Genomic DNA, 20639 nt, shown 5'->3' with positions numbered 1-20639 from the left:
ACAGGGTCCAGTCTAGGATCCCGCATTGATCTCATGTGCACGCCTCCTTAGTCTCCTTGACCTTGTGACAGTTCCTCAGCCTTTTTTTGTCTTTTATGACCGTGACACTTGTGAAAAGTTTCAAACAGTTATTTAGACTGTCTCTCACTTTGGGTTTCACTGATGTTTTCTCATGATTTGTTGAGATTACATATTTTGGGCAAAATTACCACAGAAACGAGAGTGTGCCTGTCTTCATTGTGTCATATCAGGGGGAGTAAGATGCCCATGTGTCTGATGACTAATGTTACATTTGGTCTCTTGGTCCATGTGTCTGATGACTAATGTTACATTTGGTCTCTTGGTCCATGTGTCTGATGACTAATGTTACATTTGGTCTCTTGGACCTGCTGGTTTCTCCTCTGTAAAAAATACTATTTGTCCATTTGTAAGTAATACATCCCTTTGACCTGTTTCTAAAGATACTATATACCTGTTTAGCAAACTTAAGCCAAATTTAGCAAAATTTAAAATTTGAGCAAAATTTAGCAAGTACTAAATACCTATTTAGAACTTTCTTCTTCATAATTTACCCACTAATTTGACGATCTGTGACTAATTCGTGCCTATAATAATTATTACTATAATGCTTGCTTAAGGAAGATTTTCTATTTTTCTTGTTTCTTCTACATTTATTAATATGCATTCTACTTTAAGAAAGATCTGCCTCTTCTGTCACCATCCCCTGTTCTTTGTTTACTAATTATGTATTTATATCAGCAGGGGATTTTGGATGTTTATTTTATTATATGGATATCCAGTATTGTCATTATTTATTTTGTTGCTCAGGTTGCCACAGCTTGGGTCACTGGTCCAAACTACCCAGCATTTTTCAGTTGGCACCACTGCTGGCTCTGATTCTTCATCCTGTTCAGAATATGCAGAGCCAATTCTCCAGCGTGGGTCTAGGTCACCCCCTCCCATCCTGCCTGCTGCTGAACCTCATGTGTTTTCCTGAGACCCCGGCATGGGGATGGCACTTCCTATCTAGCTGACATAGTCATTTTCTAGTTTCTTGACCAAGGTTTCTTCCCCCAAAACACTTCCAAAAGTTAACTTTGTTTTTCCTTGCACAGTGAAATTTGTTTAACCAAGTTTCAGCCACTGAGAATAATTTTCTGCTTGAAAGCTCTGACAGTTCCAAAATGAATCTTAAGCCGGGTATGAGTTGTGTCAGAGACAATGCTGTTGTCACTGTCAGAATAAATTTACCTAGATTTCAGTATCGTTCCCTATCCTTTCAGCCCTGTTATTCTATAAACATGAGCGGGAGATTGTGTCTCTGTCTTTCCCTCTGTCAGTGCAGCCAGCTTATTAAGGCCCTAGGTGAGCTCCCAGCTTTCATTGTTATCACTGACTAAAACCCTTGCCTGTTGATATTTGCTGAGTGTGGAAAAATTTAAGCTAATGAGGAAGAAGTTCACCAACTTTTACGAGGTCTAAAAACAGTTACAGTATAAACAAGTTTTCCCAAGGAAGGAACAGGATCTGGTTTATTCAGCTAGTCTCAAAAAATCTTTTATAACCTTAGGATAAGAACAGACAGCCCTGGGGAACCAGAAAGAGGCCATCCCAGTTCTCATTTCCTTTGATCTTAAGCCCACAGTCCTGTTTCTCCCATCTTCGCTCAGGCTGCAGACACCAGGGTTATTTATCCATCCTCATGTTCGTCCTGACACAAAGCCCTTCGCTTGATTAAGTATGTGAACTCACGTAGTAAGCTCCTTCTCCCACCTTGACTTCTTCTTTTAAAAGCATTAGTGATTTTTGTTTGTTGCTTTCTTTTTGGTGTGTCTCAAAAACCTTAAAGACATATTTTCAGTCTAGTCTTAGTTTCAGGGGCTTTTCTTTTACATTCAAAAAGTCCTCTGGAAAGTGTACGAAGCCTGAAGACAGATGGATTCCCTCCAACTGCATGCATCTTGATGTTGTCCCAACTGTAGCTTTTGTAGAAACATAGATGGAAGGACAGGTTTTGACCTCAAGAGGCTTACAGTCTACAGGAAATAGTTGTTTGTTTCTTCTCCCTTCTTTTTCAAAAACTTACACATGCAGATAAGTTTCTTACCTTACAAATTAAATAAATAATGAATCCCCCTGTTTGATGTTAGACTTTAATTTTAAGATACAAGGAAGAGGGAAGGATGTAAAAGGTCTTTCCTTAAGTTTGAACTTCTGCAGTTTGCAGTACAACATATGTAATTACCACTTTTTAAAAAATCAGCAGTCTTATTTCAAAAAAGGAAATGTGGAATATGCTTACCTTTGTATGATGAATCATAGATGGACAGTAAAGGGAACCAGATCTCCAGGGTCATCTTCTCTGTAGGCTCTGAGTCTGTGTGCTGTGGGATCATGGATCGGGGCCACTTCTGTGACACAAAAGGCTTATGATCTGGCCCATCGAGCCAGCTACCAAGCACCTACAGGGAAGCCTACTCAAGAGGTATGATCCACCTCAACTGTGTGCAGAAGGATGGTGGGATCCAAGTCTCCAGTGAAAACAGCTAATCTACATGGCAAGTGTAGTGGATCTACCCGCTGAAGGAGGGTAAATGAGCCTCCTTGAATTTCTTAGGATGACTGCCATTGGTAATATGGATATAGCACCCCATCCGATACTGAGAGAGTCCCCAGTTGTACTGATACTTTTTTAAGCTATGGAACATTAACCTCTCCATTATCAATTGTTAATGAGCTGTTGCAGAAGTGACTATTTGTTTTACTTTCTTGGATGTTGACATTACACTATTCACTACTTGAAGAAAAATGTTCTAAGTAGCAGAAGATCTAACTGAATGAAGTAGGATACAAGGATTAGGGACAATTTCACAGAAAACTGTGAAGTCCCGTGTCTCCTGCCTTTAAGTGACTCATAAACATGGATATTAAGGCTCCAAGCTCACCTCCACGCCACATTCTCATTCTGTGTTCATCAGTTCATCGTGATGAAAGTCTTTTAGGTCTCACCTCCAGGCTTTGTCTCATGCTATTTACTGGCACTGGAACACTTAACTAGACTGTTTTTAACGGGCAAGTGTGGTTCAGTTGTGATAAATGCTTAGGAAGGGAAAGCAGTGAGGTCAAGGGACTGAACGCCCAGGTTGGCTACAGGGAGTGCAGTGTTAGGGTCAGGGAATGAGAGTTAGGTCAGTTCTTGAAGGAAGAGGAAGACTCTGGAACATCCTTCTGAGTTACTTCTTTATCAGCCAATCACTCCTCACTGCAAGGGAGCACAGGGAAAACAGAAAGAACAGCACTACACTGGAGAAGCCTCACTTTTATCAGATGAGAAAACATAAACAGATGATAATAGAGCTCTTCAAAAGCCAGGTGGTACAGCTTCATTTAGCACAAAATTCTACCAGGGAGCTCGGGAGATGTGCTGCAGTTAGGTAAAGAGGCTGGTCAGAGAGAACGGCTTCATGTTGAAAGTACATTTGGTCCAGATAAAGCCATAAAGGAATAACCACCACTTCTTGAGCACTTGCCCCAGACATCAACTCATTTAATCTACCAAAACTCTTTTAGGTGTGTACTGTTACGAATCCCATTTTACAACAAGAAAACTGAGGGCTCAGGAAGTGCGAAAGTTGTGGAGCCAGGAATCAAAGCCCTGTTGTCTGACTCTGTAGCTCACTGGCCGTAGTATTGCAGGTATACTGCTAGCCTGGCCAATGCAGAACATGTTTTAAAAATAGTAGCTATGGCTGGGTGCAGTGGCTCACGCCTGTAATCCCAGTACTTGGGGAGGCCAAGGCGGGCAGATCATGAGGTCAGGAGTTTAAGACCAGACTGGCCAAGATAGTGAAACGCCATCTCTACTAAAAATACAAATATTAGCCGGGCATGGTGGCAGGCGCCTGTAGTCGCAGCTACTCAAGAGGCTGAGGCAGAGAATTGCTTGAACCTAGATCACGCCGCCGCACTCTAGCGACAGAGCGAGACTCCGTCCCCAGCCCTGCCCCTAAAAATAGTAGCTGTGATTCCTATGAGCAGTGTGGATAGGATAGTCAGAGCTACTCTGTGCATCCTGGCAGTTGATACGAAGCCTTTCCAGCAGAAGCTGAGGAGACAATCACATGTTTGAGGAACATTCAGTGATAGCCTCACTTCTCTGGGTGAATCCCTGTTAACAGACCCCAAGGCTGTTAATTTGTGTAGCATGTCACAGTATTGATGCCTTAAAATTTGAGATAACTGCTTTGCCTTTATTTCCCTAAAGATACATTTATTCATTCATTCACTCAAAAATTATTTACTGAGTACCTCTTGTGTCGCAGGCATTATTTAAAATGCCAGGGATACTGTAGTTTAAAAAGCAGTGTCTTTCTTCGAGAGACAGGAAGTCTAGTGAAGAGCCAGTATTTTAGTGACAGGTAATGAACAAAGAGGTACGTAATATAATGTTGGAGTTGGGTGGGGTGGGTGGGATGATTTTAGAAAGAAAAATAGACTTGGGGGATAGATAATGAAAGAGGCTGTCATTTCAGACATTTTAATCCTCTGAAAGAATACAAAAGAAAGAAAAGAACACAAATGTTTCAGAATTGTTTGAAGTAAGAACAAGACAGGAGGCCGGGCGCGGTGGCTCAAGCCTGTAATCCCAGCACTTTGGGAGGCCGAGACGGGTGGATCACGAGGTCAGGAGATCGAGACCATCCTGGCTAACACCGTGAAACCCCGTCTCTACTAAAAATACAAAAAACTAGCCAGGCGAGGTGGCGGGCGCCTGTAGTCCCAGCTACTCCGGAGGCTGAGGCAGGAGAATGGCCTAAACCCGGGAGGCGGAGCTTGCAGTGAGCTGAGATCCGGCCACTGCACTCCAACCCAGGCTACACAGCAAGACTCCGTCTCAAAAAAAAAAAAAAAAAAAAAAAAGAACAAGACAGGAGGAGGTGACTGGTGTGTTACTGTTTTATGAAGAAGGAGAAAAGCTTCTTCACGAAGTCGCCGCTCAGCAAGAACAGAACTGGAGAGGGGTTCTCTTACAAAGAAGCCTCTGGCCCAGGCTTTCAGTCTGTCTGGTGTTCATACAAGTGTTTGTGTGTTGTGTGGAAGGCGGGTGAAGGTGCTCCCGTTCAGGACCCCTTTGGTGAACACAGCAGGCACAATACTCTCGTCATCCCCAGCCAAACTGGCCCACAAGCCCACTGACTTCCACATCCCTGGCATTGAGGCCTTCGAATAGAAGCTGACACATAGCAGCCAGCTAAGCAAGTATTTAACGAGGAGTAACACAACTCCAAGAAGGGCTCCTTAGCGTGTTGTCAAGTTGCTGAGTCTTGTAAGATGGAAAAAAAAAAAAAAAAGAAGTGCAAATGAACCAAAAAGAAAGGGAAGGGGGAGGGGCAAGAAAGAGAGAGAAAAAAAAGGAGGCGTTGGAAAGAGGGCTGAGGAGAGACCAGGATTGAAACACTTCATTTTCCTGGATTTTCGAGGGAGCACAGTTTGGAAAGCAGATATGAAGACTCGGGGGTACTGCTTTGGAGAAAAGCATCAACCACTTTGCTGCCCTGTTATGTTGGGACTACAGTCGAAACAACAGCTGTGCACCAGATGCTGACTTTCCGAGGAATACCATTGCGGTCCCAGAGACCTGCTCTCTGAGTGTTGCGGAACTGGGAAGAGACAGGCAAGCATGGTTTTCTCTGAGGAGCCTTTTGAGACAAATTAAAAGAAGCTGCGAGGGCCAGGCAGTTGTGGGTGGCTTCCGTCAGCGAAAGGGCTGCAGGGAGAGGTGGCAGGAGGGAGATGGAAGGAAGAGAAAGTTGTTCTCAAGCAGTGAAATAAAGAGGTTTTTTTTAGAAAAGATGCTGTTTGAGGCACTCAGGGAAATTCTGAGGTGTTCAGCCCTGTCCATCTGGCTTCAGAAACAGTCTGAGGGTGAGACAAAGACTTGGTTTGATGAACTAATTCTGCTGTGTAGGCATATGTCTTGGGTGGAGTGCCTCCGACCCTGGAACAAGAATTTGAGTGCAAGTAGTTTAGTTGGGAAGAGATTGCAGGAAATGCCAGTAAGAGAATGAGGAAATGAGTCAGGAGAGGGAAGGAAACCAGTAAAGGATATCTTATCAAGTGAGTTACCACTGTGGGCAACTGGAGTATAACTACGGGCGGTATAGAACACACACCTCAGTGTCATACCACCTGACTTAAAGGAAGCTGGGTGTTTATCTTTCCAACTCCCATCAGTCTTTGCTGGAGGGCTGCTCCAGGCCGAGCTGGGAGGGTTCACTCCCCAGCCCTCCTCGCCTGTTCTTCCTGGAGCTGGGCCAGCCTAACCGGAAGGGCCATTGCGATGGGGTTGGGAGGTGGTGGTGCAGCTGGCCTTGCAGCATCACACTGAATAACGTTGGAGGGCACATGTGACTCTTCTTATTTTGTGGATATAGGAAGTGAGGCACAAACTCTTGACATCTCTTTTCAAAGTCCTCATATCTACTTTTTAAAGGAGTCAGGGCAACAACAACAAAATAATACTTGCAATGCATATTGTTAGCTCTTCCACTTTTTAAGTGCTAAACTCAGTCATTACTCTCTAAGCCCTTCACTTTTTTCTTAGAGGCAATTCCAATTTTTTTAAAAAAGTGGTTCTTATTACAGGTTAGCCAGGTATAACATTTTCTCTGGACTCATCTCACATGCTCCTGAACTTACTGTCTATGCAGTTCTTCACAAGAGAGAGGCCCACGGTCAAACATCATTTGATCAAATGTGCAAAGAGGAACTGCATTAATTCTATTGCCAACTATGCCCTGATCTGATGCCTGTGGTTAAAATGAGATTCTCATCCTTACCTCACCTCCGCCACCAGTCACATCTACTTCCCTAAACCCAGAAAGGACAAGTGTTTGGGTTTAATGTGGGTACATAACACCAGCTAAGGAGAGGGCTGCTCTTTGTCATTGTTTTTTTGCATAGCTTGTTTAGAAATTACAAATAACCATCCGGCAGACCCCATAAGGTTCCCCTTCTCAAGGTTATATGCTAAAGAGGGCCCCATCAAGGCAGGGAGGGGCACCCTTGTCACATTTGGGAAGGGCGTGTTCATACCAGGGACTGCCCCAGCTGTACTTGCTCTGGTTAGGGGAGAAATCTCTGAAATGCTTGGCAGAGATGAGCAAGCATGAAAGCTTCCTAAAAAGGCAAAGGCAAATTTCTTCAGAGTAACAGTAATACAGTGTGCAATTCTAAATGCTCTTCCTGGAATCCAGTGCACTCTTTGGGCCTCAGTTTTCTCAACTGTAACATGAGGATGTTGGATCCCGTCTTTGAAGACTTTTTCAGTAATCTTTCTCTGACTCATTTGAAACCCTTAAAATACATTTAATAACTTGTATTCATTTCTCCTGTGTCAAAATGCATCTCACATTTCTTAGGAAGCATTTAAAGCAATGTTGCCCCACATGTGGTCTTTGGAAGGTGCTGGTCCTCAAACTCTCTGTTTCAGATTTGCAATATAAGGACAGAAACCAAGATGTGTTTAGTACCTTTAATAGCAGTTTGATGTTGCCACAACACTCAAGTGGGATTCATTTTTCTTGTAATTCATTTCTACTGTATTTTACCAAAGCCTTTATTCCCAATGAAGTGAGGGCAAAACATCTGGGCTTTTATAAAAAATAGATTGAGAAGTGCTCATTTGCCAGAGTGGATTAAACATCCCAGTCCCAGCTGCCTGAAACCCTGGGGAAAAAGTTGGAGTGTCCAAGGTCTCAGGCCATCAACTCGTTGCCAATCACCAGCTCTGTCCAGTTCCCCAGGACTGCCTGGGTTCTGTTACAGGAGGTCTCATCCTAGGAAAGACCATTGGTACCCACCTGACTGACAGAGGACTTTCTGCTTTCTCCCTCCTCTCACAGGGTTCAGGCTGGCTCTGGCCACCCTCTCCCCCTTCTTCTGCTGAGTCAAAGCAAATATCCGAGGCATTCTGAGGGACACTTAGAACTGAGGAACAATTAAGAAATGCCCTCCAGGAGGGAATGGCCTCCATGTTACATGGTCATCCTACCAGTCCTAATGGAGGCCCTGAGAATGGCATTGCCTTGATGGCCATAGAAGGAAAAACGAGCAACGTTGCCTGATCACTGCAATTGAATATCAAAGTTGTTAACTGAGAGCCACATGTATACACACTGCTAAACATTAAACCGTCTTCCTACACATTGCAGGACATGAGAAAAAAAAAATGGGGCTTAGGAGTAGGATGTCCAAAATGAGAGAGAAGGGTAAAGAAAGAAGAATTGAAAAAATCCATAATTAGAAAGAAAAAAGCAAACATGCGTTTAACTGTTTTGGTAAATCTATATTACACAAATAGGACATTTTTCAGAAGTTAAAGAAAGGTCAGCCTAAATCATGCACACACTGCATATCCCCATCCCTACTCCTAATCTGAAAAACTAATAATAAAGGATTAGAGTATGACAGTTTGGGTCAAATGATGATCGTCCCTCACCAGACTTGTCTATTTTAAGCTTAGGAGGAATCAGAAGAGCCATAAATTCTCTCAGTGGGGCACAAGGAGCCAGTCCCTTTGCCAGCACCTCTCAGACTACCCATGACCTCCCTTCCTTGTGAAATTTACCCATAACTCAAAGATGGGAAGCAGGCCTTGTATCCCTTGGGAATATTAGGGAATCTCACAACTTTCCAAGATTTTAGGAAAAATAGGAAGTAACCTATTTATAAGTCTCTTCGTTCTGGGAAGGGATTATTGCCTTTGTCTTCCTTTCTAAAATAGCATTCATTAATTGTTCTCTAAGTAAAAATACGCCTAGTGCCATCTTCTCTCATTCCCCATGGAAACTTGCTTTGATCCACAGAGTACCTATAAAAAAATTACAATAAATTCTATAGTTTATGTAACTTGGAAGATTAGGACTTGAAAGGAATTGGCTCTGGGTTTCTAGTCTCAAGGACAAAGACTTTTTCTTTGTTCTCAAGGACTGTCAGCCATGAGATTGACAGCTGGGGTCTATTCTGATCTCAACATTTTCCTCCTCTGGTGTTCGTTATGTCCTCCTCTGTCACTTCTGACCATGAGTATAGGGATTGTTGTTGATAGTCAGAGGAGAAAGAACTCTCTGAAATGCTTCGTAGAAAGGAAAAAGCATGAAAGCTTCCTGGAAAGGCAAAGGAGTTTCATCAGAGTAACAGTAATACGATGTGAGATTCAGAATGTTCTTCCTGGTTTAGTAATTTCACCTTCACAAGAAGGAGCTACATCAAGGCTTCCCCAGGGTAGCTTTGCAACTACAGTCAGATGGTGCAGATTCACTGAGACAAAGGCCTAGGGAGAGAGGAGAAAGCTGTATCGGACCAGCTTTACTAGAAGTGGAGTCTGACACACTTTTGTGCAATGATTTATTGAGGATAAGCTCTCACGAGACAGAAGTAAGAGAAGCAGGAAGAAGCATGGAAGGAGTTAAGTGAACTTGTAGTTCAAGAGAGGTCTAACCTCAGCTTGATCTCATAGAAAGCTCTGGAAAGCGTGAATTGCACCGTAGTTACCCACCAAGAGCCAAGAGAATTGGACTGTTAAACTTCAACATTAATTTGTCATTGGCTATACGCTGCCTCTGAGAGTAAGGCGGTCATGTCCAGGAATCTCCAGGATAGGCAACTCCCATTGGCCAAGGGCAATCCCCCAGAAAAGGGTGAAGGTGTGAGCCCTTATGAACCAACACCTGTGGCAACTATGGGCTGCTGGCCCTACCTTGGTGAAGGGGACCTCGGCAGGCACCAACTACAACTGCTACAGAAGCCAAAATAATTGAAGATGGAAGGTCTATGGACTGTACCTTATCTAAAGAACAATTTATATCATATTCAAATCCTATCCTTTACTATTATATGGTAGTACATATATCTCATGGTATGTATCAAAGAGGCATCACATTTGATTAGGTTGGATTACAAGATAAATCTGAAGAGGAGGTAGCTCAGTTCAGTCTATTCATTTTATAGAAGAGAAGAAGTACGTGAGAGTAAACACTTACTGGGAACTAGATCTGATTCTCAGTTTTCTCTTTTGCTTGAATTCAACCCACCTCATATTTATTAAATTCTTACTAGGTATAAGGCACAGTTTTAGGCACTGAGCAGATAACTGAAAGACATCAAATTCAGCCACTGCCTTGTGCCTTAGGCATTTACAGTCTGGTTGAAGATAGGGAATGAAAGAAAAAAATAAGAGTGTAAATACTATGCAAATCACAGTTCGGATCTCATCCAAGAGCAGTGTGGATTAAGTGCTTGGGCACTTGAAGGCGAAAGCATTGACACACAGGAGGATAGTTTGTGGTTTGTCTTAATATGATGGGAGGCCTTCATCCCACATTCCCCTGTATTTAAAACTATAAAAAAGAAAATGTCCTGGCAGCTCTACTATTTGGGTGAAGCTGAAAAAGATAAATATTCAAGCAGAGTTCTGGAAAAGGGGAAAAAAGAAAATGAAACAAAGAACAAAAACAAGCCATCCCTTTTCAAAATGTCATCCTGCCATGAAAGCTTCTTCGTTACCTAAAAGTGCAAATTTATTGAAACTTTTACTCATTACATAAGATTATTTTGAAGCTAAAGGCCAAAGATCCAACTTACTTTGGAGAAAAGTGTTGAATTCAGCCCAGTCTCTCCTTTCAGCCCAGACATGTTTTAGTACTGCGATGTTTTCTGTCTTTTTAACTGTCCTGTGCTCTGTTTACACTATATTAATCTGCTCATTTAAATTGGTGTTTTGTTTTAATATTCGGCCAGAGTTTATGCACGGCCACTTTGGAGAGAATCTTAAGATTCATTCATTCATTCATTCACTCACTCAACAAAGCATCTGTTGACAGCCTTTTGGCATGGGATACCCTTTCAATTGGCACCAAGAATGCAAGAATGAGAAAGGGACTCAACTTGCACCCAAATGCTCACAGTCCAGTTAGGTGAGAAAAATAAGCAGGTGAATATATTAAATAAAATAGGGTACATGCAACAATAGAGCCCTGCCCAGGATATTTAACCAAGATCGATTCTAAGGATGTTCAAGGAAGTTTTCATAAAGAATTTGACCTTAGTTGAAGCCTGAAGCCCTGGTGAAGGGTTACCTCCTCCTTTATCATTTTCTTTGTTGAATATACCATCTGAGGAAAATTTTTAAATTTTAAAATTTTTAAAAATCTTTTTAAAATGTTGTTAACGTTGTTAATCTGTCCCTTGTCTTCCCACTAAAACAGCATTTCTCAACCTTTTTTAAAATCAGTGATATCATAAGGAGCCTTTTTAAACAACTTTTTTTGTTTGCTTGTTTTGTTTTTTATTTTGTATAGATAGAGGATCTCACTATGTTGTCCAGGTTGGTCTCAAACTCCTGGACTCAAGAAATCCTCCTTCAGCCTCCTAAAGTACTGGGATTACAGACACGAGCCACAGCACCTGGCCTATAGACAACTTTTTTCTAATCACTACTCTCCATGATGTTTTTCTGTAGCAAAATAGACATAATATAAAATTTACCATCTTAACCATGTTTAAGGGTTCAATTTACTGGCATTAAGTACATTCACAGTGCTCTACAACCATCACCATTATTCATTTTTCTGTAACTTTTTCATTTGCTCAACTGAAATTCTTTAGAGGATAACTTCTCATACCCCCTTCTTCCCAGGTTGCCCCCTGGACAACCACCATTATACTGTCTCTGAATATACCTGTTCAAGGTACTTCATATAAGAGGAATCATACAATATTTATCCTTTTGTGTCTAGCTTATTTCACTTAGCATAATGTCTTCAAGGTTCATCCATGTTGTAGCATGTGCCAGAGTTTCATTCCTTTTTATGCCTCAATACCTGCATGAAATTTAATACCACATTTTAAATCTCTTTGTATACTCTGAGCCTTTGGAGGCTTACAAACTGTTGTAATACATAAGATTTTTCCACTTCCCAAGAACCAATTTTACCCTTTTGGTGCCGTATCACCCTGTAGAGAATGCCTGTGTTAAAACGTAAGCTCCGTGACCCTCTCTATTTTGTTGTCCACTCTGTCCCCCAGCATAACACCTAGCACATTTTAAGTTATCAGCAATCATTTATTGAATACTTCTCTAGCCCTTCCCCTAACCACTCCTTCCTTCTTATCTTAATCCATTATTATTAAATATTGCTCTTAGAGTAATCACAGAGGTATTTGTTACTTAGTCCTTCATGCTCCCCAGTCAGGCATCTCACCATGCTCATTTCCTTTGGCTGCACACACCATTCTCAGTGACCCTGTGTTGCTGGCTTTTCTTCACAGAAGTAAAAGATTATGAGCCTCCATTTGGTTCCAAGGTGCGGGAGCACCCCTGTGTCGAAAGCATGAAGGACAACGTGTTGAGAGATCGAGGACGACCAGAAATTCCCAGCTTCTGGCTCAACCACCAGGTAAGGAGTGAGTGTTTACAAAGGTCAGTAAGATTCAACCAGAGTTGCCTCTTAGGTGGCAGAAAATTCTGGAATATTGAGCTTAAATCTGAGGGAAGATCCCGTTGTGTTCTATGGCCCTGTTAAATTTTGTTTGTAAAGAAAATTTCAATAAAGAGGATGACCCAATTATTATACGTTCTTCCAACCACCTGATATATACTCTGAGAGCTCACGAATAGACATTTGGAGGGCATTTGTCACATTTTCCAAGCCCCCTTGGTCCTGGGTTAAAACATTTTGTTTGCAGCCTTTGCTACTTACTCCTGGGCCTTCACGTCAGGAGTTTACATTTCATTCCCTCTGGATTCCAAATGTTTTCTTCTGGGAATCTTCAGTTCCATAAGGAAATACTTAGCACGTGCCAAACAAGCAGGGTTTGTCAGGCAACTGTACTGAGAAGTGACTGTGGCATGCAGCGGGCTGTGTACAGGTGTTTGCAGACTGTGCTCACAGACTTGGGAGAGGTCTGAGTGAGCACGCATGGGAAAGAGGAGACTGACTCCTCACTCTGGAATTAAGGAAAGCAAAGAAGAGGAGTATGCCCAGGAAGGAACGAGAAATCTGTCTGTGGGGAACATCCTAATGGCCCCTTACTTTTTCTTGTTAAGAAATGGTAGCTAAGGCTGTCCATAGCAGGGCAGTCGTTCTGGACTTATAAAGAGGCTGATCCAGATTGTTTGTGTGGGGGCACTTTGACGAGGGCAATGGTCAGAGAAAAAAGAAAACAATAAGTTGTGAGTGAGTCAGAACCAGCCATATGTCTGACATACCCAGAAAGGAGCCCTTAGTGAAGAATGGGAGAGAACTGTGTGACCCTATCTCACTGAGAAAACTGTTCTTTCTACTGACTAAAACCTTTTATTGCCTCTTTTGGATGAATTCCCTCAACCATGAAGGCTAAGGCTAAGTTGTAGGTTTCCCTAAGGGCAAGGCAAATTCAGATAAGAAACAGAAACAACAAATCAGGCACAATCGGGAAGACAAATGGAGCAGGAAGCCTGGTCTGTGCCAGTCCTGGCGCAGAGCCACTTCAGCAGACAGACCTTAATAAAGTCCTTCATAAAGGAGGGGGCGGGGGTGAACCAGGCTGTGGTGGGTCACGGGCTTCGCTGGAGTTTTGGGCAAATCCTCTTTGACACTAAAACTGTAAGAATGTTTTGCATAAATTCTGAAATCAGAATGTACTGGAGTGTTATGTTTCTTTCAAACTCTGTTGCCTCCTCTGCTGTATAGTTCTCGTAATGAAGCCATTATTCATGATGATAAAATTCTGAAAAGAATTTGCATAATACATTTTTTCTCATAATGAGATTTGTTGCCCTATTGATTTCAAGTTAATGCTTAATATTTAATTTAATTTACTGCCTGTAATTACAGTGCCAGAATAAAATAAATGTTATTTGTGTACCAACAATAGTACTCTACTCTTAACAGGGCCATCTGTCAATGCTGTCAATTAGGCGAATTATGCAATTAATTTAACATCATGAACTCATGGTGTCAGGAGGGAAAGAGAGAGGTTCCTAGGTGTGTTTGGAAAGTTGTTCGTATTAGAAAGCAAGTAGAGAAAGTGCCAGCTCTCCCAGGTAGGTTGGAGATGTATCCATCCCACTCCCAGCCACCTGTGTGGTGGTTCCCCATTAGCAATGTTGATCTTATAATTGGGAGGAGCACGCTCTATTTCCACGTATCAGACCATTTGCTTAACTCCTGCCTGCTTTATTTCCAAAAAGGATTTGAAATGATACCAAAAATACTTGCAATGCGAAATAAAAATTAAGCCAGTGAGAGAAAACTCTTGCCACCTTCCTGGGCCGGATCTTCTGGATGGGCTCCTTGGATGGGGCCTTGGTTCAGTTAGGGTGAACCCTGTGAAATGGCAGAGTTAAGCATGCCTGACCCTCAAAGGCAGCTGTTTCACAGGGTCCAACCTTATGTTGTTGGAGAGGAATGGGGCATCCCAGAGGTCATCCTTGGCAGCTCGTAGAAGCTGCTACTGAATCACTCTACCAAATGTGTGGCCTGTGGAAAATGAAACCACGCTAATGCCTGCATACAACTCTGACTGGGGTAATCAGCCCTGTTAAAATAGAACAGTGTATATATGACCCAGCTATATGACACTCCGGAAAAGGCAAAAACTACAGAGACAGTAAAAGATCAGTGGCTGCCAGAAATGTAGGGGAATGGAGGGAGGGACGAGTAAGTGGAATGCAGGCGATTTGAGGGGCAGAGAAACTATTCTGCATGATACTATAATGGTCGATACCTGTCTTTATACATTTGTCAAAACCCATAGAATATACAACACCGAGAGTGAACCCTAATGTAAACTATGCATTTGATTGATAATGATGTGTCAGTGTTAGTTCATCAGTTCGAACAAATGTAGCACACAGACGGATGATACCGAGGTGGAGAAGGCTGTGCCTGTATGGGGAAGGGGTTTTGTGAAAACTCTCTGTACTTTCCACTCAATTTTGCTGTGAACCAAGAACTTCTCTAAATAGAAAGGCGTTAAAATGGTATTAGGGGCCACTGCATGGGGAATTTTCAGGTGTTGGGAGTGTTAGTGTACCCCAGAAGCCCAGCAGAGGATCATTGTGCTGTCAGGACCTATTGTGATCAGATAGCACCAGAGCCAAAAAAGTATGGTAGGTTTCGAGCACAGCCGCCCCCAGCACAATCTCCACTTTCCACATGGAACTGGCTGGCCCCCAGCGGCGGGCACTCAGTCAGCGCATGTTAAATGCACAGGTACTTTTGAACCCTGCTTGCACTCACTATAGCAACAGGTCAGCAAGCCACTTTGCCTTCCGCGGAGCCCACCAACTAATGGTGCCCTTTGGATCTCTTTCCCACTACAGGGCATCCAGATGGTGTGTGAGACGTTGACTGAGTGCTGGGACCACGACCCAGAGGCCCGCCTCACAGCCCAGTGTGTGGCAGAACGCTTCAGTGAGCTGGAGCACCTGGACAGGCTCTCGGGGAGGAGCTGCTCCGAGGAGAAGATTCCTGAAGACGGCTCCCTAAACACTACCAAATAGCTCTTCTGGGGCAGGCTGGGCCATGTCCAAAGAGGCTGCCCCTCTCACCAAAGAACAGAGGCAGCAGGAAGCTGCCGCTGAACTGATGCTTCCTGGAAAACCAAGGGGGTCACTCCCCTCCCTGTAAGCTGTGGGGATAAGCAGAAACAACAGCAGCAGGGAGTAGGTGACATCGAGCATTCTATGCCTTTGACGTTGTCATAGGATAAGCTGTGTTAGCACTTCCTCAGGAAATGAGATTAATTTTTACAATAGCCAATAACATTTGCACTTTATTAATGCCTGTATATAAATATGAATAGCTATGTTATATATATATATATATATATATATATATCTATATATGTCTATATCTCTCTATATATAGCCATACCTTGAAAAGAGACAAGGAAAAAGATCAAGTATTCCCAGGAAATTGGTTTTATTGGAGAGCTCCAGAACCAAGTAGAGAAGGAAGGGACCCATGACAGCATTAGCATTTGACAATCAGACATGCAGTGGTTCTCCGACTGTGTAACAGGGAACTTTGCATGAGGCAAGAGGCTGCACGTCTCACAGCCAGCTATGACCACATTGCAGTTGCTTTTGCAAAATAATCATTCCCTGCCTAGCAGTTCTCTTCTGGCCATGGAACTAAGTACAGTGGCACTGTTTGGGAACCAGTGTTCCCGGGGTTCCTGTGTGCCCTTGTTTCTCCTGGACTTTTCATTTAAGCTGCAAGCAGCACATCTGCGGGGGCTAGTTTAGAAATTTCCCTCAACCTAGTTTAGAAACTCTACCCTGTCTTTACTACCTTGAATGTTTTGAGCCCCACTTTTTACCCTCATGAGTTGCACAAAAATCAGAACAGATTTCCCCATCCGTGCGATTGCCCCGCCATCTACTAATGAAAAGTTGTTCTTTTTTTTTTCATCTTTCCCCTGCACTTACGTTACTATTATCTGCTCCCAGCCTTCATCCTTTTCTAAAAAGGAGCAAATCCCCACTCTACGCTTTATCATGTTTACTTTTTCATTACACTTGACTTGGTTCTCTAGTTTTCTATACAAACACCAATGGGTTCCATCTTTCTGGGCTCCTGATTGCTCAAGCACAGTTTGGCCTAATGAAGGGGATTTCAACTACACAATCCTATCATTGTCAGGACTATGACCTTGGGCACTCTAAACATATGTTTTGTTTGGTCAGCACAGCGTTTCAAAAAGTGAAGCCACTTTATAAATACATGGAGATTTTGCAGGAAAATCTGGATCCCCAGGTAAGGAGAGCAGATGGCTTTCAGTGATCTCCAGTCCATGTTCACAAAATGTGAAGGTGTGGAGATATTTAAAAGCTGCCTCACTTCTCACTGTAAACATTAGCTCTTTCCACTGCCTACCTGGACCCCAGTCTAGGAATTAAATCTCCACCTAACCAAGGTCCCTTGTAAGAAATGTCCATGCAAGCAGTCATTCTCTGGGTATATAGTATGATTTTGACTACCTTATCTGGTGTTAAGATTTGAAGTTGGCCTTTTATTGGACTAAAGGGGAACTCCTTTAAGGGTCTGTTAGCCCAAGTTTCTTTTGCTTATATGTTAATAGTTTTACCCTCTGCATTGGAGAGAAGAGCGCTTTACTCCCAGAAGCTTTCCTCATGGTTCCTGTTGTCTCCATCATGCCAGCCTTCCCAACCTTTGCAGAAATTACTAGAGAGGACTTAAATGTGGGACACAGAAATCCCATTTGCAGTTAGGAAATTTGTGTCCACAAGGACAAGAACAAAGTATGAGCTTTGAAACTCCATAGGAAACATGTTAATCAGCAAAGAAGTGTTAATGCTGCAAGTAATCTCTTTTTTTAAAACTGTTTTTGAAGCTACTTATTTTCAGCCAAATAGGAATATTAGAGAGGGACTGGCAGTGAGAATATCAGCTCTGTTTGGATGTTGGAAAGTCTCATTTTATTGAGATTTTTAGGATACATGCAGAAGTTTGGAATTAGGCAGAACCTCTGGGCACCTTACTCAGTGTGGGTGGGCTGAGAGTTAGACAGTGTGGCTGCAGGAGCATAGAGGCGCCTAGAAATTCCACTCGCACCGTAGGGCATGCCGATACCATCCCAATCGCTGTTGCTCATTGACCTCTAGTGGTGAGTTTCTAGAATACTGGTCCATTCATGAGATATTCAAGATTCAAGAGTATTCTCACTTCTGGGTTATCAGCATAAACTGGAATGTAGTGTCAGACGATACTGTGGCTTGTTTTGTTTATGTTTTTTTTTTCTTATTCAAGAAAAAAGACCAAGGAATAACATTCTGTAGTTCCTAAAAATACTGACTTTTTTCACTACTATACATAAAGGGAAAGTTTTATTCTTTTATGGAACACTTCAGCTGTACTCATTTATTAAAATAGGAATGTGAATGCTATATACTCTTTTTATATCAAAAGTCTCAAGCACTTATTTTCATTCTATGCATTGTTTGTCTTTTATATAAATAAAATGTTTATTAGATTGAATAAAGCAAAATACTCAGGTGAGCATCCTGCCTCCTGTTCCCATTTCTAGTAACTAAATCCATTTGCCTCATTTGGTTATTTTGCAATTTATGCAGAAAACGTCACCAGATAAATCATCTCCAACTTTTTCATACTGTCTTCCTCAACTGACAGTCTCACACCCCTTAAAAAAAAAAAAAAAAAAAAAAAGTCACAGAAGCTCAGTAATATGAGATGAAGCCCATGCTGCTCATGGCCTGCCCGCCATGCTGGCGTCCTGGCATGATGTCCCTCTGAATGCCCAGAAGACCTCTTCCCACGGTCTCAGGAGCCGCCTCTATCCACATGGCTGTTTCTTACAGGGATTGTCACAGCCAGTGTTTCTACCGCTGCTTCTATTTTCTCCATTCCTCAGACTAGCAAGCTGTTGGCTGTCTTCTTGGCTCTTGGCATATTCCATGCTTCCCTTTTCTACCCAGATACCACATCCATTTGGTGCTTTTAATCGACTTAATGAATGGTGGGATGAATATGCCTTAGGAAATTGGCTCCTGGTCATTTCTTGTGACAAAGTGCACAAAATTTTCTGCCTGAACTTCGTGCTACCTGTTTTGGAATCTGAGAGATTCTGTAGCTTCTTCTTAGTTATCAACTGGGTTCTAAATAGTTAATGTCATAGTGCCTGCACAGGGTGTTTCAGCCTTAGCACTGCTGACTTATTTTTGCCTCGGATAATTGGGAGGGAGGGAAGCCGTCCTGTGCACTGTGGGATGTTTAGCAGCATCCCTGACCTCCACCCACTAGATACCAGTAGCACACACCCCACAGCTGTGACAACCACAACTTTCTCCAGACATTGCCAAATGTCCCCTGAAAGACAAAGTCCCTCTCAGTGGAGAATCACTGAGCTAGATGATGTGGTCCTACTGGGGGCCTTAGTTATAGTCTTGTCTTTAGTAGTAGCAATTTTAGTGGTTACTAATTGTAGAGGTTACCTGCTCCTCCATTTGCCAGCTTTGTGATCTGGGCAAATTACTTAACCTCTCCATGCCTCAGTTTCATCATGTGTAAAATGAGATTTTACAAGACTCATCCTATACAAGATAAAATTGTGGTAAGAAGACACATTAGGCCTTTGAAGATGGGTCTTGAATTTTTTGGAAAGCCTTCACTACATGCTGGCCAATGTTAAATTGGTTTAGTACGCTAAGGGCTGCTTAGGCAAAGAAGCAGATTTTTAGGGAAAAACCTAGAGAGCCTTTACAACAGAGGAGAATGGGCATATTCCCCAGGTCTGCAGGACAGGAAATGTGAGTCCTGTGTGAGCACTAATCATTTGAAGAGAACGCTCATTCACTGAATACTCACTATGTCGTCGGATTGAATCCTCCACTAGCTCGGTGAGGTACATACTATGCCCATTTAGCAGATGAGGAAACAGATGGTCAGAGAGCTCAGATAAGAAGCCCAGGGTCTCACCATGTAGAATCTGGATGCAAGGCCAACTTGTCTTGGAACTGGAATTTGGAACACCTGACATGCTTGGTTCTTCCTGCTGTTTCCTGAGGGAACTGACCTGCCCAAGCAGGACCAAAAGGCTACCTCATGAAGAAAAGCCCTGCTACTGGGTCATTGTTCTCATCTCTCTCTGGGTCTCTGCTCAGTGGAGGCAGAAAAGATGCTTTTCCACTTCTATTGTCTGACTTCCTCTCCAGTCACGTGGTAAGTTTTGTCTAGATGCTTGCTGAGAGAACAACTGGAAGACGAGTGAATGTGTGTAGACTGTGTTTCCTCATGTGTAAAATGTGTACTGATAGATGATTTAAGATTGTGCCACGTTTATAAAAATAGATCCACCTTTATTTTAGTGGATCATTAACATGTATTAGAAAAAAATCATTCACGCAGCCTGGACTTTCACAAATAATATTGCTTGAAATATGGCTGAGTTTAAAAACTTGAATGGATTTTTAAAGTACATTAAGTAGATGATATCTATTCATGACAACTATAGGAGATGTGAATACGAATAATTGAAGTTAGGGAGCTCTACCCAAGGAGGCAAATTCATATTAATTCCTAACATTTATTGAGTACTTGGTAAGCGTCAAGCACTATTCTCTGTTTTACCTTCTTTATCTGCTTGAATTCTCTCAACAACCCTGTGAAGTATCTTTCCTCCATTTTATAGAGGAGGAAACTGAGGCAGAGAGCAAGGTCTAGCTAAGGGTCGCAATCATTAGCATGAAAATTTGAACTGAAGCAGTTGGACTCCAGAGCTCAAACCCCCACCTTGAACACAAGATAAAGCTGGAGTTGGGGGATAACAACGTGGAGCCTCTGGAGAGCCCAAGGGTTTGATTCAACAGTCCAAAATAAGGAGGACGCAGATGCAGTTAGCACTGGAGAAGAGGGAGTTACCCATGAGGGAACCCAGGGAGAAAAAGTTATTCCTCAAATGCACATGGGCTCTGGGCTCCGGCCCAAGAGCTTCAGCCAAAACAGGAGCCAAGGTCTTCTAACCCCTCTCCCTTCTTCCACGCTCTGTTTTGCTGGGGTTATTTTAGTTCTTGCTACTGCAAGGTCAGGAACATTCCCAACTGGCAATTAGTC

General features: G+C 42.6%; 1 protein-coding gene and 1 long non-coding RNA gene across 5 annotated transcripts in view; both read left to right on the top strand.

Moving 5' to 3' along the window:
* The window catches only part of TGFBR2 (transforming growth factor beta receptor 2), an 88020-nt gene extending 69916 nt beyond the window's left edge, over positions 1 to 18104 (top strand). For 3 of the 4 annotated variants that reach the window (XM_077990475.1, XM_015132323.3, XM_015132324.3), the window contains 2 exons: positions 12331 to 12458; positions 15368 to 18104. In XM_077990475.1, the coding sequence (XP_077846601.1) occupies positions 12331 to 12458; positions 15368 to 15547 (308 nt within the window). In that variant the 3' untranslated portion in view covers positions 15548 to 18104. 4 annotated transcript variants of the gene reach the window in all.
* Positions 3763 to 5376, top strand: LOC144339496 (uncharacterized). The gene is made up of 2 exons (XR_013414500.1): positions 3763 to 4616; positions 4935 to 5376. It is a non-coding gene; the product is annotated as an uncharacterized LOC144339496 (long non-coding RNA).
* Positions 18105 to 20639: the final 2535 nt, after the last annotated feature.

The sequence above is a fragment of the Macaca mulatta genome, chromosome 2 (assembly GCF_049350105.2).
Source record: "Macaca mulatta isolate MMU2019108-1 chromosome 2, T2T-MMU8v2.0, whole genome shotgun sequence".
In the NCBI taxonomy this organism is placed as follows: domain Eukaryota; kingdom Metazoa; phylum Chordata; class Mammalia; order Primates; family Cercopithecidae; genus Macaca; species Macaca mulatta.
Note: the sequence above shows the minus strand (reverse complement) of the source record. Positions and strands in the feature narration are given on the sequence as shown.